At 38.8% G+C, this 16,851-nt stretch overlaps 1 protein-coding gene across 1 annotated transcript; it reads right to left on the bottom strand.

The window, feature by feature from the left end:
* Positions 1-1,522: 1,522 nt before the first annotated feature.
* On the bottom strand, positions 1,523-7,146 carry LOC137186754 (zona pellucida-like domain-containing protein 1). The gene is made up of 10 exons (XM_067595804.1): positions 6,948-7,146; positions 5,432-5,652; positions 5,137-5,318; positions 4,645-4,717; positions 3,720-3,817; positions 3,297-3,377; positions 2,899-3,070; positions 2,701-2,806; positions 2,125-2,154; positions 1,523-1,880 (listed from the first exon to the last, which is right to left on the bottom strand). Exons 1-10 carry the CDS (start codon positions 7,084-7,086, stop codon positions 1,708-1,710), a joined length of 1,275 nt encoding a protein of 424 aa, XP_067451905.1. The 5' UTR covers positions 7,087-7,146; the 3' UTR covers positions 1,523-1,707.
* Positions 7,147-16,851: the final 9,705 nt, after the last annotated feature.

Consider the following 16,851-nt stretch of genomic DNA (forward strand, 5'->3'; position numbering starts at 1 on the left):
GAAAAAGAAGTTTTCTTTTGGCTTGACTCAGCTGAACTTGGTTTCAACATTCAAACCAAATCCCAGCTTCATTTCCATTTAGGGAGGAAAGTTTAATCAATTATCACTGATATTAAACTGAGAGGGAGGATGGTAGCATTTATTCCTCTCATTTCAGTTATCAGTGGTCATTGTGCACACTGAATATATCACAAAATGGATGTTGAAATAAGGGATTAGAGTGATAAAGAGCAATGAATGCAGCAGAACCGTACGGGTCACAAAAACAGCCATGGAGTCAGACACGTGAGACGCAGCTGCAGCCAAACAGACATTTATATAGGTCATCAGAAAGAAAATCAATACGGCAAAAATTGAAAGATTAATTCTGGCAGTCTTCCAATGAGCTCTGGTACTGCCTGGTTTGTTCATTTTCCTGAAGATTGGGCACCCACAGAGGCCATGACATTTCGAAAACTTTCACACTTTTGTGCCTGTATAGTAAAGGAAAATAAGCAAACTTTACTGGTTGTAATCGGATAAATCATGCAGGGGATGGCATTGAAAGAATTACAGTATTTATTACCTTTGTTCACAATAAAAATGTGTATCGTGTAGAAAAGCTAAATATGTCTATGTCAATGAAAGAACTTTCCAAAAGCCATATTGTACACACAAACATATTTATAAAAACGTACAGTATATGTATGAATAATGCAAAGTTATAATTTAAAAAAATAGCTACATTTGCATATTCATTGCTTGAATCCACCTCTGTTGTCCTTCTGAAGAGCATTTGACAAAACAGTCTCAACTCAAGGTCCTCTTACTCATTGACTCACTCCAGAATAAGCGGGTACAGTAAGTGGACTATTTTTGTTGAAATTGTTGTGTCATCTGATCCAGATTGTTACTTATTTAAAGGGATAAATAGATTGATATTGAAAATTGATTTCTTGCAGAGAGTTGGATGATCAATACAACTGTCAATACTACTATGCTTGCACAGTAAATATCGAGCAGCTTGTTAGCTTAGCTTAGCATAAAGACTGGAAGCAGAGGGAAACAGCTAGCCTGACTCAAGCAAAATATGCCTATAAAGCTCACTAATTAATACATTACAAACCCCTCTTACACTTTGTTTTTTTTAATGGAATAAACAAAGACAGTGTATCTCCCAAAATATTGAACTATTCCTTTAAAAATTATACTTTACTTTTAAGTATTTTATAGCCTGACAAGAAATCTGCACCTGTCTACTTTCCAAACACATTTTTTAAACTGGAAAAGGCAACAAAGAGCTCGAAACTAAATTTAAACATACAAAAATAAATGCACAAAACTTATTTAAAAACAGTGTATGATGCTTATTTGTTCATTTTAATATTGTACAGGGTTAAAATGCTGCTTCAAAGTCAATATTTTGACAATAAAACAAAAGAAAAAACAAAATTGTGCACCTTTTTATGATAATTGTTCATATTTTTGTTTAAATTTGTAAAAAATAAGATAACATTTGCTAAAATAAGTAAATTTAATTAAACACAACAGTTGCAAAGCTTCTGTAAACATTGTAACTGGCCAAACATTAGATGGCAATGAGGGACAAGAATAATGAGGTATTGAAGGCAATAAACACACAACACCTAACACAATACAATACAAATTTAATAATGTGTTTAAGTTTGTGTATCCAACATAGAGATTGCATTGCATAGAGATGTGTATTCATTTAAAGCTGGGGTTCCAAACACCTGAGGCTGTGGATGTGGGAAGGCGGGACTTTTGCAGGAAGTGGAGCAACAGCAGTAAGAAGCCCACGCTGACCACGCCCAGGATGACCACGCCTGAGATCAGAGCGCTGGTCACCGGGTTCATCGGCTGGGAGGGGCGACCAGATGCTGGTGGAGGGAGAGGTGAACAATAGCAGAAACTTAAAACAGACACGTTCTTTGACATGGAGCTTAACATGACCTGAGTTTGTTTCTTTTTCCTTCAGAAAGAGAAGTGGAACCTTTTTGTTGTTATTGCCTTAAATCATCAATTTCCATGGGTATCTCCTGTCTTTCCACCTAACCCAGGACTTAGTCACGGGTGATATTTTATACCTCTTTATGTTTTGTAACCTTGCATAAAGGAACTTACCTAGTTGAGAGTTGTTGACGGGAGTTTCATCTGAAAAAATGATTTTAAAAGTGTTAATTAGGGTTAATTTTACAGATACTTTAGTCCTGAGTGGTTCTGTGGATGTGATCTTAATTTAAAGGAATAGTGTGACATTTTAGAGAATATGTTTATTAATTTTTGCCAAGAGTTAGATGAGAAGATCAATACCACTTTCATATCTATCTGTTAAATATGAAGCTACAGCCAGCAGCTAATTAGCTTAATTTTGCATAGACTTGAAAAAGGGGATAAAAGCTTCCCTGGTTCTGTCCAAGGTAACAAAATCCACCTACCAGCACTTCTAAAGCTCAGTAATTAACACATTATATCTAATTTGTGTAACCTGTAAAAAAAACAAAGTGTAGAAACAACAATTTGGTTTTATGGGGGTTATGTGCAGGGCTATCTTTTGGCAATAGATAAGCTAACCGGCTGCTAGCGGTAGTCTCACATTTGTTCTGCACAGATATGAGAATGGTATCTAGCAAGGTAGCAAATAAGTTTATCTCCCAAAATGTCAAAGTATTCCTTAAAGATCAACTTTATTGTTCGTACCACTCCTGGTGATGATTGGTCCAGCGGTAATGATGGCGTTCCCAGATGCTGCTGGGAGGGAATCAGGATTCACTCCTTCATCCCGCCTGCGTCGTCGCCCACAGATCTGCCAATCACATAGTCAGATTTTATTCCTCAGTGGGGTAAGGGAGGCACGTGGGGAGTCGCAGATTGAGATTCATGATTTCTTACACTTACTGGCATGAGCATGATGCAGTCGTCTGCTCTGCAAAGCTTGGTGACACAGTGCAAAAACACGGTCGACATCTTCTGGTGTCTGTGTTTAACAAAACGGAAAACCTCGAAGGAAAAGCGTCCCATCTGACTCTTCCCATTCTCAAAAACTGTCGTCTGTGGGTCTTTGTAGCAGCTGTGTCAAAAGAGAACAACACACAGACACACACATATATGCATTCACACACTGAAAATGACTTTGATGTATGCTTAAGTACTCATTGAGAGGAAAAAAAAGTAGCATTCATTGGGATAAGCATGGAGAGCCTGAATAGGTAATAGCTCCCTTTTGTGGTTTATCAAGATCAAACCTTTTGTGGTTTATCAAAATCATCTTGAGGAAAAAAAAAAAGCAAGATTACCCAAAGAAAAGGTCGTAGCGTAGTTCATCATTAGGATTCCCTGAGGGGGTTGTGTAACAGTAGTCCATCAAGATGTTCCACCTGCAGGGGGACAAAACTGTAAGATTTGGATGGAGGATAGAGATCTAACTACACATGGGAAAGCACAGATCTGCCTTTCTCTGCTGTGGACTGGCGCCTTCACATCGTATAATAGCATAATGGCATAATGAATGTAAGCAAACCATTGAAAGAAAAAGGCTGAATCTGGAAAAAGGATGGTGGGAAAGATGCTGATGGTGATTGACTATATCCCAAATTTTATCTCTGCTTTGTAGACGTTGTTTAAATGCCACAACGTATGTTAGATAAGTAATATTTCCACAGACATTTATCATATTTTTAAAGTTAAATATTCAGTAGTAAACAATTGTTTTCTGGTACCGTTTGTCTAAGTTTGTGGCCTTCACAGCAGCAAATACTCTGGTTTTCAGAGCCAGTCCAGCCATTGGAATAGAGAGAGGTTGATTGTACGTTGAATCCTGTACAGAAAAGAGTCAAAATAAAGGAAAAAACATAAAGTATTTTTATTCATTTCAGTATTTTTAATTTAAAATACACATTTGTAAACCTGAAATTACTGCAAAAGGATCTCTGTGTGGGTTCAATCCTGTAATAGTGAGGTGTTAAAAGATAAGGCTGGTGATATCCTATGTTTATGTTATGAAATGACCAAAACCAACAGCTAGTTAGTCTGTCTCTCAGTAATTTCCGGCTTCCCTGCTGTCTGTGGCTCTCAGCCCCAAGCCAATTTATTTCTACTGAAGATGTTAATTTTTTAAAACATGTCATGAATACATAGGTACTTATTTTAGAAAATGGTAAATATTTTTTACAACATCTGGGCACTTTAGTTTTGAGTAAATCTTACTCAAACGGGAGTAAACTGTTCATTTGTTTGGGACTACATTCAGTAGCGGATTTACACACATTTGTTGCTCTAGTGAGTATTTGAAGGAACATGTCACCCAGTGCAATGGTGTGGCTTACTAATGTGTTTTCAACAGTTTTTGGACAACAATGGAGCTCTAAGGCACTGAGGAATAAGCTATATCAGGCCTTGGCTACATAGCCAATTCAGAAAAATATAGAATATCACCAGACTTATCCTTCAAGATTCAACCTCCTAACAAGTCCAACTTTTTAAAGTAGTTATGAGATCCATTAATAGAAAACACAAACATTAATGAAAGTTCATGAACTCAATTCTGATTGATAAAAATCCTGCTGAACCCTATAACCTAATAACCACCATGAATTGAAATGGTAATTATTTTATACGGCAGGCTGAATGCAGCAGTGTACTCACATTGTACAAGATCATACTCAGCGTGCTCACAAATGTACCATTGCTGTCCTTGACGGAGACAGCAGCAGAGGAGCTGTGAAAAGATGCAGCACATTTATTTTACTTTATTTACTTATATTTTGTGGGTGTTTGCTTTACTTAATAAAAAACATTTGGTTTTTTTTTACAGTATGTTTAAAGCATCATCTAACCTTCAGGTTTATTCATTCAGGTGACTGAAAGACAACAGGGAGGGATGTATGCATGTGAATTAGCATATGAGTCTTTCAAACACATACAATAAATGGTTTGGAGAAAATCTTAAGACGCAAAGCCACTCAGGCTTTTAAATGAGGCAGTTAACTGTCAAAGCAGTTTAGAAAAACAATAAGCAAAGCTCTTAATTAAATGAATAAATCTTCGTACAATTGAAGAACAAATCTACTGACTAATTACTGAAAGGTCAAGCTCTCTTTTGGACACTGAGAGATCCTTTTTTGGGCAGCAACTTACGATGCCAGCTGTGAGTTATTGACCAAGTACTCCAGTGGGTAGCTGCAGCTGAATTTATACAACAAACTGGGCAAGTAGCTGATTATAGCTGGCGGGTCAGGGGTGTCGATATAGCCTGAGATGTTCCCAATTTGTACTAGAGACATGTTCCCATAGGCGTTGGCCCCGTAGGCTGTGCTGACCTGCAGAGAGAAACATCTCGGCCACGTCATTTTCTCTCAAGTCAATAAAGAACACAGTGAAGGTGCCTATTGATTATATTAACACCATGTTCTCGCATTTGTGTATTCTTTACCACCAGGCTGTTACCGCAGGCCTCCAGGGTGCTGAGGCTGATGCTGAACAGGACTGCTGTGGGGAAGGTGTTGTTGTTGATGAAGCCGCGGCACTGGGCATCACCGTGGCGACCATTCAAGGCCAAATCTGTGTCAGTATAGCCAGAGAACAGCACCGGGCAGAAGTTGATCTTCAAGGTGATGGTCTGAACCCCGCAGTACACACTGATGTCCCGCTCGCCTGGAGAAATAGAGAGGGGGCAAAGTGAAGGACGAAAAAGATGAGAGGAAGTTTAGACCTGTGGTTGTCAATCGTGGTCCTCAAGACGCAGGACCTCTTTGACCTGACAGTTTAAGTGTGAAATGTTGCCTGTTAGATGGTTGGAATGAAAAACAGCAGGGTCATGAGGACAGGGGTTTTAAAAGTAGTTTAAAATTTTATGGAAGGAACTTATTCGCTTTCTTTCAGAAAGTTAGACGAGAGGACTGATTCCACTCTCGTGTAGCCAGAGCTAACAGCCGGTTAGCTTAGCTTAACATAAAGACTAAAAACAGGGGGAAACAGCTATCCTGGCTCTGTATGAGCATAATAAATTAATTAAAAGTTAAATCTTGTTTGTTTAAAAACTACAATTTTAGGGGGAGTTATGTGCCAATTTCTTTTCTCAGATTGTTGTCTGCCAATTCACTAACAAATGAAATCTAATATCTAACAAGTTCATTAGAGAGCTTTAGCTAAATAACAATTACACACACTGCTGCAAAGATAAGTCATGTGAGATGAAATGCCAGTTACCAATTTTTGTAAGCTGTAAAAAAGTTCTGACAATCAGCACTTTGATTTGAGTTTTCAGGGCCATATGAGACAACTACCAGAGCTCCAAAGAGGCCAAATCATCTGCTCCCAAATTGCAGGTGCAGGTCTGTTAGAAAAACATATAATTTTCAACTGAATATTATCCACCTCTGTAGCAGCAACTGCAACAGTGATGTGTTTACTTGTCAAAGCACCAATTTCACAATGTAAAAAAATACTTCAAGTACAAGTCTTGCTCATACTCAAAAAAATTAACTATCATTAAGTATAAAACAAAAAAACAATACTCATAATATGACACCAAAAGCATTTGCATCAATGCTCCGTGGTCCATGTGATTGTTAAATGTACAGCTGGACTTTACATGTTTTTATCTTTAATATAAGAGGCAACTGCGCCTGAAAAAAACCTGCTAATCATATCATAGCTTCTATTTTCTTATATTTCTTTATGTCAGACATTGAAGTTATGTCTCCATCTCAACAAAGGTTGGTGGATTGGATGAAAACATCAGGGACGATAAGTGGAGGACTTCAATGTTATCTCACTGACAAAGTCTGATATGTACAGTAAAGTACCAGTACCTCACAGTTGTAAAGAGTAAAATGTGTTTTTCCACCACTGACAGAGGCCTTATCGTATGTCTTATATCTGCAGTCAGAATAAAAGAAGCGTTTCTAATCTGGAAAGAGAACATATGTTGTCTGGAGCATCCTCACCAGGAAACCTGCTGTGGTAGTTGGCATCACAGTTGTATCCATTAAACTGCGTGGAGACTGAAGCGGCGTTACTCATCAGCAGGACGATAAAGCACATCCGTGTCATTTCAGCGCCTGAGAGAGTTTTGCCCACTGTCATCTTCAGAAGGTCAGCATTGCATTAACCACATTCCTCAGTTACGTGTTCAAAAACAGCACTTATCTCAAAATTAGATGTTTGAAAACAATGCTCCCCTGCCTCGCCTGTTTCCTCGACAACTGCACACTCTGACCTCTATCAAAGTAGTACAACCTTCTTTCCCCGGGTCCTCTAATCCTTCTTATCCAGCTCCCTCTGCCCCCTTTTACTTCACTCACTCATGTTGGCCCAAACCCTCTATTTCCCAACCCCTTTTAAAGTGAGGTCACAACTCTTTCCAGCTCAATTCATCCTCTTTCTCTACCTCCACTTCTATTTTTTTCTACACGTTTACCTGTTTCCTGCTTTATTCAAAGTCATTGATTGGAACCCCTCTTACTGTGGTGTGTGACGAAAGAAGAGTTGAACAATGTGAGATGTAGTTTTCGTAGCATCAAGGACTAAAACTAAACAGAACATCAGCCTTATGTGTATCTGTTGTGTGTGTGCAGATATGAAAGATAGAGAGATTTATTATCCAAACACTTCAACAATAGTGCAGAACATGGGAAACTCCGTCAGATCTGAATGGCCTGGACAAATCTTTTGACAGCGCCCAGAAACCTGAGCGTACTCGGAGGGTTCCCACTCGTCTCTCCTCAGTCTGATCTCTGTCTGTCAGCTCACACAAACAGTGGGTCTCAGCAGGGGGGGGACCAGCCCGGGAATTAAGCTGTCATCGGCTGCTGCTGCGGCCCACATTCACATGAACATAAAAGTCAACTCACGGTCTGATGCAGGGCTGTGTGTAGATAATTGTGATGCACAAGGCATCACTTAGAGTAAAGGCTCTCCGCGGCGCACACAGCATGGCATATTCAGTGTCGCAGAAGGCAAAAGTGGAATCTTGAGATTGTTTTACCCTTTCTCACTCTGCCTTGAGATAACCTGCTCACTTTTGCTTTTACTGCAGTCCGTCTAACAAAAACAGGAGAGAATCTGTCTTCTTCCTCTACAGATTTTCAATTCTTTTATTTTAAAACTATTTTATACAAAGTTAAACTGCTATTTGGAGGATAAAAATTATACATATCATACATGTTCCACCTCTCATATAATTTATATTATAAAATGTCCTTGTGGGTTAGCCTATGTTGGTAAGACATCATGTTCATTAAAACAGAGAATAAGTGACCACAAGGGCTCCATAAGGAGAAATGATACAGATTACCCAATAGCAGTACATTTCAATGACTTCAAATATGACATTTCATCTTTCAAGTTCCAGGGTATTGAAAAGGTGATTCTGCAGTGATAACATTGATGAAATTCTTAATAGAAGAGAAGTATACTGGATATTTAATTTGCAAACTTTATCCCCTAATGGACTGAATGATGAGATTTCATGGCATGTTATGCTTTAAGGAGCTCTGGGATCAAACAGACCTATTTATGGTGCACAAGATACAAGTATTTCATATGATTGCACAACTTTGAATGACTTATGAAAGCTGCAAGGCCGATGTTTTCATTCATTAAATATGCAATTTCTGTAAATATTCTTGCAGTGTCGTGGTATGTATCATGGTGACTCACTTGTCTCTGTTTTTCTTTTCTTTTTCTTATGTGTGGACTATAATGAGACAGATTTTACTCATGTCACTGTCAATTACTGAGAGACATTCCCAAAGGAGAATAATTGTCCCACACCTGTGCACACAGGATGGGCGTAGCACTATATACTTAAGATCATTGTCGTTAGAATCATTTAAAATACTCTTGACGAAGATCCAGAGGGAACGAAATGTTACTATAATCCATAGATTGTGATGCTGAGCAAGAGCTGTTTGCGGGATCTTCGTTTCTTAAGACTGAAGTGATACTTTCCAACACACCTGCATGAGATAGCTGTATGTGTGAACATCTCCTGTGAAAAAGTTGAAATAGCTGTTGCAGCTATTCTGCACTCTAAAATCTTGCAAGCAAACACTACCCAAGATAAGTGAATGGAGACACAAGAAATCAACTCTCTAACCACGAACTGTGCAAATATTCATTCATTCACCCAAGAAGACGCCAAGAGAATTCTGTTCCCCTCCTCCCCTAGTCTTACCAAGGGCAACCCAGTCTCCACAAACAAACTGAAGGTTCAATTTTAGAAACGCAAAGAAAAACAGATGCATCTACAACTACATAGTACAACTCTCAGTTAATACTGGCACAACAAGCACATTCCTGGGGGGTTAAGGATCCAAAAAGAACCTACTATAGGCAAGAACTGGAAGACATTCATACAGAGATAGGGTGAAGTCCTAAACAAATGTTCATTTGATCTGATGCTACTGATCATTGAACAAGTGTTATCAGAAATGAAAGAGGTTGAATCAATGATAAAAGAACATGAAGAGAAAATGAGACGGGAAAGAGAAATGAGGTCCTGACTTCACAGACATAGATAAATCCATCAAACAGTCTGTGGCTTAGTGTAAGGACCTACTACAAGCTAAAAAGATCTAAAAGTATAAAAGGGATACAAAAGATTATTCACAAAACAGAGCGTACCACTGGGATGGTCATAAAAAAGATGTGTGTTAACCCCAGAGGAGTGCCGCACTGTATCCAGATGACTCCGCTACAGGAAGTGAGTATCAAAGTGACAGTGACCTCAGCTGCCAACATGGTCAAACGCATTTTTTAGCTCAGAGGGGCAGGGGCATCCCTTGAAACCGATGAAACACAGCAGAAGGGGAAAACGGTCCAACAAGAGACGGTGGCCACAGACCCATGATGTGCAACTACAGCAGGAGGATCCGACAAGCCACCTCTCCAAAAAAAATTGACTGACACACACATGTCTGTTCTGTCAAAAGGTCTTTCATTTGACCTACTACTGGAGACAGACAATTTGATGCAAGAGTAGATGTATTCAAGTTTTTCTGAATAACTAAACTCAAAAAGATATACTCACAAATCTGCAGGTCAGAAATGACCCCTCTCTCATGACACTAGTACACATTTTAAACCAAAGAGCATCTTTTGTCCTATAGTGAAGAATTCTTCTATAAATACTGCAGGCTTGTTGAACAAAAAGGTGTCGGAATATGGTAAATCGAGGCCTCAACTGCAAAAAAAAAAAAAAAAAAAACATGTCCAGAGAAAAAGAGAAAGCATTGGAAGATTCGGTGAAAGATTCTACTATAGTCTTAAAACCGTCAGACAAGGGGGGATCTGCAGTAGTTCAGGATTATGACAAATACAAGGAAGAAATTATGAGACAAATCAGCAATGGGAAATTCTGCAGAAAACTCAGTGGAGACCCTACACCAAGTTTGCAGAGGGAGATTTTTGTGATTGTTGAGAATTCCCATCAGAATAAAATCATTTCTAACCAAGATGTATGCATCCCATACACCCTGTCCTACACACCCTGCCCAAAGTTCATAAGCCTAAAACTCACCAGAATGACTATCCAGGTAGACCAGTGGTAGCTGGGATTGGTTCACTACTAGAACCACTCTCAAACTTTGTGGATTATTTTGTCAAGCCATATGTGCAATCACTACCATCTTACATTAGAGATTCTATAGACTTCATTAATAAGATCTCAGAGATTACGAATGTGAGTGAAAACTGTATTTTGGTAACTCTTGATGTAGAGAGTAGGGATGTGCAGAGAGCCCAGTATTTGTATTTGTATCTATATTTGTTGAGGCTGCAAAATTATTTATATTGTATTTGAATAAAAGTGGAAATAGGCGTAAAAATCCAGTTTTTATCTTTATTATGCTTTTAATTTTAGGATATTGAAGTGTTAAAATAAGTGTTTATGAATAAACTATCTTACGAAGCAGGCGACTGCGCTGACTACTGAGCTAAACTGAATGCATCACCAATGCACAGACAGACCTCTACTTATTTATACACCCATAACACCGAGAAAGTTCAGCAACGTGCAACGTGTAGAGAAGAACTTCAAAGGCGTATTCGGGCACACACCTAGTAGAAAATCTTAACATAAGCATTCCCCACAAGGGGATCCCCCACAGAAAAAGAAATACTCCATCATGTTTAGTACAACCTTTACCCCCCACTGCCATAGGCTGGGCTCTATTATTAAAAAACATTGGCACATATTATCATCGGACCCAGCAATGTCCATGGATTTGAAAGAACCACCATTAAAAGTCCATCAAAGAGGACGTAAACTCAGAGATAGCTTTGTACATGCTAATGTAAAATCAGTGAAAAAGAGTACACAGGCCTTGTTATAATATGATCAAATTGAACTGCTTTAGTCATCCTCATAATGGGAAAAAATGATTTTATCAATGATATCATCAAATGCTCCACTTCTCATGTAATTTATATGATCAAATGTCCTTGTGGATCAGCCTCTGTTGGCAAGACACCACATACATTAAAACAGAATAAGCAGAAATGACAGAGATTACCCAATGGCAGTACATCTCAATGACCTCAAACGTCTCATCATTCAGGTTCCAGGACATTGAAAAGGTGACTCTGCCAGAGAGAGGTGGTGATGAAATTCTTAATAGAAGAGAAGTATACTGGATATTTAACTTGCAAACTTTATCCCCCAAAAGGACAGAATGATGAGATTTCATGGCATGTTATTCTTTAAGGAGCTTTGGGATCAAATAGTCCTATTTATGGTGCACTCAAGATACAAGTATTTCATATGATTGCACAACTTTGAATGACTTATGTAAGCTGCGAGACTGTTTTCATTCATTAGATATGCAGTTTCTGTAAATATTCTTGTAAGTAGACATAAGTATGTGTCGTGGTGTCTTACTTGTTTCTGTTTTCTTTTCTTTTTCTTATGTGTGGACTATAATGCGACAGATTGTGCACATGTCACTGTCAATTACTGAGAGACACTCTCACAGGAGAATTATTGTCCCACACCTGTGCACACAGAATGGGCGGAGCATTATCTACTTAAGATCATTGTTGTCAGAATTGTTTAAAATACTCTCGTCAGAGTCCAGAGGGACCGAAACGTTAGTATGATCAATAAATTGTGATGCTGAGCACTCTCCAACGCACCTATCTCTGAGGTAGTTTGATGTGCGAACATCTCCTTTGAGAAAACTTTCCTCCAAACCTCAATGTCTTCCAGTCAGCATGTGTAGTGTGAAGGATTTATATTGTGAGACAAATTATATGAGTGGGAGGACTCTGACACCATGTATGAGCTGCTGCTTCTTTGCAGTATGATCTGTCACTGTTGAAGTGTCCTTGTGGGCCTTGTAGTTGTGTTATGTGTGTGTGTGGACATATAATTGTAGCCTCTCCACATAATCTATCCTCACTGTGCTGTTTTGACACCCTCCAGTCATTGTACGGCAGCATATCTACACAAGAGCCTGGCCTTTTGTCATTCTGAAAACGTGGCCTGAAAAAAGAAAAAAAAACCCTGAGCTAAGGATGAACTCACTCCTTTCAGGTTATGCGCATGTGTGGGTGGGTATGCGGTCTCACCTGTTGAGAGTGGGTGAGTGTGTGCCCATTCTCAGCAGAGCTCTGTGCCGCATTCATATGTTGTTGTGTTTTAAAGCACCTTGAACCTGAGTTGAACTTTGTTAGCGTGAATTGATAAGCAGCTTCCTCCATTCAGTCTGAGCTCCAGTGAACGCTGACCAAACCAGACCAGACCAGACCAGATCAGACTGATCCACCGCAGAAAGACAGAACATCTTGCAACTAATAGTTTGACACTAGCGGTTTTAATTGGGTGCATTCTTGCATCTGTGTGCAATCTGTCTTTGTGCAGGTAATGAAACATACTACAAGTCGCTGTTCTCCAGTTTTCGATTGTATCACATTATCTTCCTCAGTGGATGAAGTTTGCCCAGTTGTCATTGACTAGTTAGTGTTCAGATTGCCATTTTTTATAACACTATAGTGTCTTTGTATATGCACTGAATAACTGAAATGCAGTATTAGGCAAGTCTACAAGCTCAAGGTCGGATTACAATGAGGCCCCAGCTTGTCCGTGTAGCAACTGCTTTGTGATAATTTGATTCATTAGAAATTCATTTCAATCAGGAGAGACTCAATTGAAGGAGAGGCTTAGAGAGTAATTAAATAACATTTATTTGACATAGTGTGCACAATAGGGAAGGTTGAAGAAATATGTGAGAAATCTTTGGCAATAAGACCCCATTGTGACCTCATTGTTTTCAGGGAGAAATCATGCCATGGTGAGGACACAGAAATATATAGATAGACACTGGTGGTGGTGGTGAAGGGGGGTGAAAGCAGTGGATGAAGATCTGGATGGATATGATGTGGAGCAGCACTCTGATGAGCTCAATGGAAGGACCCATGGACGCTGGATCTGATGAACACTGGGGATGAATGTGGTGGAGGAGGGTTGCATTGATCTGACACTGAAATGACAGCTGACAGCAGCAGAGAGGGGAACAGTTTTAAAAGTTTGACAGCAAAGAGATGATTGACTCACAGAGGTTGCGGTGGAATCTTATTAGTTTAACTGAAAGCGTGAATGTCCTCGGTCAGCTGATTAAGTCAAAAGACAGAGAGAAAAAACTGAGTAGCATGAAGATAGTCTTCCTGAACTTTTGCTATGTTTCATTTGGTAATACGCACCAGTAACGCACAATAAAACTGACATGTTCAGTGTGACATGTTTGATACTCTGTATCAAAATATATCCTTTGATATTCAACCATATTGCTAAATTTGCTAACCCCCAGATTATATTCAATGACAGCAACATCAAATGCCAATGCAAATTCTCACTTTCTACAATACGATTGAATAAGCTAACTGTCACACAGTAAATCCAGGATCTGGAAGTATTCCAGTGAGGTGTAATAGTGGGTTTCTAGTGCTCTAAGAAAAATCAATTTTTCCAGCTCATTTTTGCCTCAAGGCCACGTTAAGGCCCATCTCATTTGTTTCAAAACATAATCCTAATGTGCTGTTTGGGTTCCTGGAGACCTTGGGCCCTCTTTAACAGCTCAAAAACATTGTTTTATTACCTTCACGACTTGTCCTCATTTCATGAGAGTTAGTTGAGAACTTTTTAAACTGATGACATGTTTCAGAAGACCACTACAGAAAACGTCACATTGCTTCTGTTTGGAGTCTCAGAGAGCCCAGCTGTCAAAAAAATGGTTAAATACAATGGATTTTCATATGCTCTGTATCTGTGATTGTTGTTGACAGAATACTTTCACACTACACTACCCTCCAAAACTCCCTGATAAATCTATACATTTGCCATTTTTATATACAGTTTGTGTATTTTATGCCATTATTAGACAGTGACAGTAGAGAGGTGACAAGAAACAAGAGGAGAGAGAGAGATGGGAAACTACATACATCAAAGATCCGTTGCCAGAATTGAACCACAGACTTTATGGTTATGTGGCATGCCTCTTAACCAGCAGGCTGCCAGGGCACGCCATTTTTGCAGTTTAACAGTTTGTTCATAAGAAGTCTAAGAGGTTTGATTTAATGAGGTGAACAGAGGTTGGCAACAAGAGGAGCACATATTTGTTTGTGTATAATTCATGAAATAGAAACAAGAAATATTTCTTTATTTGGCAGTGAAAATATGTATTTTGTCACATATTTAGTTGCATATTGGGTTTTAATGAGGTCAGAAGAAAAGAAAACAAATATTTAAAGGAAAAAATTGGTTAATAATAGGGTTAATAATAAAAAAAAAAACAATATGGTACATTCACATCAAACATTTCATATATTCATTGTGCATATTTGTGCATGAGCACATCTATATGGATTTTATATGCATGCAGTGTTTGTATCCTTTGCCTGCATTGTTGTTCCCCTCCTACTCACGACACTGTCGCCCTCGTCTAACACATCTCATGTGCGTCACTCTGTTTACACTGATCCTGGCCTGTGGCCTCACGTGTCAGACTCAGATCCGGACTGGAAGATCTACAGGCTCCCGTTAGCCGTACACAGCCCTGAGAAACGCAGCTGGCTGCAGGTGTTTGCTATTCACTGATGCTCACCTGCCCCTCTGATGAGGTAGGGCTGAAATCAAATATGATGCAGACAAGTGGCATTCAGAGCAAACAGGATCAAATGGCCACATACACATGAAATTAATACATACGGTGAACCCATTACTATCTAGATTATTTTACAAATCCCACCCTGCAAATGACCTATTTAGCCAATGTATAGTCATGTGCTCTATTTCTGTGCTTGTGTTTCAGTCACATGACTTCCTTTAAGATGTTAAGTTATACTGGAAATCACACACGAGTGGGTCTGTGAAAAACATGTACCCATATACCCCCAAAACAATGTGTATCTGGTTGATTTTCTTTATAGACTAGCTTCTCTAATACAACACCTGTTCATTTTTCATACAGAGATTCAATAGAAGCTACATTATTTCACCATATGTTCAATCACATTCACCAGTTGTTATATTGCAGGAAATCGTTTTTTAATCCTTTATCATAATACCATGCATGTATGTGCAACTCAACAGTCGTCATCCGAGCTTTGTGAATGTTTCCTGCAGGTCGTTGCGCTCAGAGACTTTTTATGGCCCAGGACCAACCGCCACTCTTAGATCTGCCTGATAGAGCCGTCTCTATCTGATCAAACTGAAACATCCAGACTCAACAAACAGACATCTACATCGCACAATCTGGGCTGCATCACAAAACCCGTGAGAGCGTAGCTGTAATCTGACGCTCCAGTTTTAACACAGGCAGGAAAGTGAAGCCCTCATCAAAGGCGCTGCTGAGATTTGAGCCTCAGCGAGTAATGTTTCCAAAAGCCAGAAACCTCTTTTTTTTTTTTTTACCACAACAGAGCAGCAAATGCATGAAGTATTTGGGTAAAAATATATTTGTAGTACAGATGAAGCAGTGCACAAAAGCATGACAGCATTATTATACTGTACACTGTTATTAATAACTTTGATTTGTAGAGATAAGGCTTTATTTCTCAAGGTGATGTCTTCTGAAAATGAAAAAGAATGAACCAGTAGTTTTGGGTCATTTTTTTAGAGTGAGGAGATGTTTGATGTCTGTATCTTTTGTTGGGCTGGAAACCTGCATAAATTCCCAGGTCAGAAGGGAAAAACAGCAGACTGACTTATTGTTTATGTATGAAACCCTACCCTGTATTAGGAGGAAAACATGTGAGGAGCTCTCCTTTTCTTTAACATGACCTTGTCACGGATATCACTCTAAAGGAAACTGCAGCTATTTATGTCTTTCATACTGCTCCTGTATCCACATGCACACTGTATTTACCTGAACTGGGGAATATAAAAGTAGACAGAGAATAAGGCAAATTTATTTGTTAGTGGGGAGTAATAAAAAATTAAATCAATACATTATTTTTTACTATTTGTGAGGCAAAAGAATCAGGCCAACATCTGATGTGTTGCTGCTTGAAAAAAAAAAAAAAAAAGATGAAGTCAATTATCGTGATTTAAAACTGACTTGTAATGAATATTTATGCAGCAAAATAAAGCCTCCAATTTAAGTTGTTTTGAAAACTGAAAGAAAGAACTGGATGAATTTGACTGAATTATTTACAGAGGATTTTTTTTTTTTCAGAACGTCTGAATTTAGATTCTGTTTCATTAAAGTATCAAAATTTAGGCTGATAACTAAATCCATAAATGGGAAAGACTGTATTCTTGATGTTTGGAGATAATCATGACACTATGCTGCCCCCCTGTGCTCTCTGTGTCACACTGCAGAACAGCTGCAGCCTCATTCTGCTCTGTTTCCA

This window comes from Thunnus thynnus, chromosome 7 (assembly GCF_963924715.1).
Source record: "Thunnus thynnus chromosome 7, fThuThy2.1, whole genome shotgun sequence".
In the NCBI taxonomy this organism is placed as follows: domain Eukaryota; kingdom Metazoa; phylum Chordata; class Actinopteri; order Scombriformes; family Scombridae; genus Thunnus; species Thunnus thynnus.

Bases quoted from the DNA above. Each gene is read 5' to 3' on its own strand.
- LOC137186754 (XM_067595804.1), bottom strand. From the start codon at position 7,086: ATGACAGTGGGCAAAACTCTCTCAGGCGCTGAAATGACACGGATGTGC. The intron at 2,155-2,700 runs GTACGAACAATA...TCATTTTTTCAG, and splicing joins ACCAATCATCACCAGGAGTG to ATGAAACTCCCGTCAACAAC. The intron at 1,881-2,124 runs GTAAGTTCCTTT...TCCCTCCACCAG, and splicing joins CGTCAACAACTCTCAACTAG to CATCTGGTCGCCCCTCCCAG.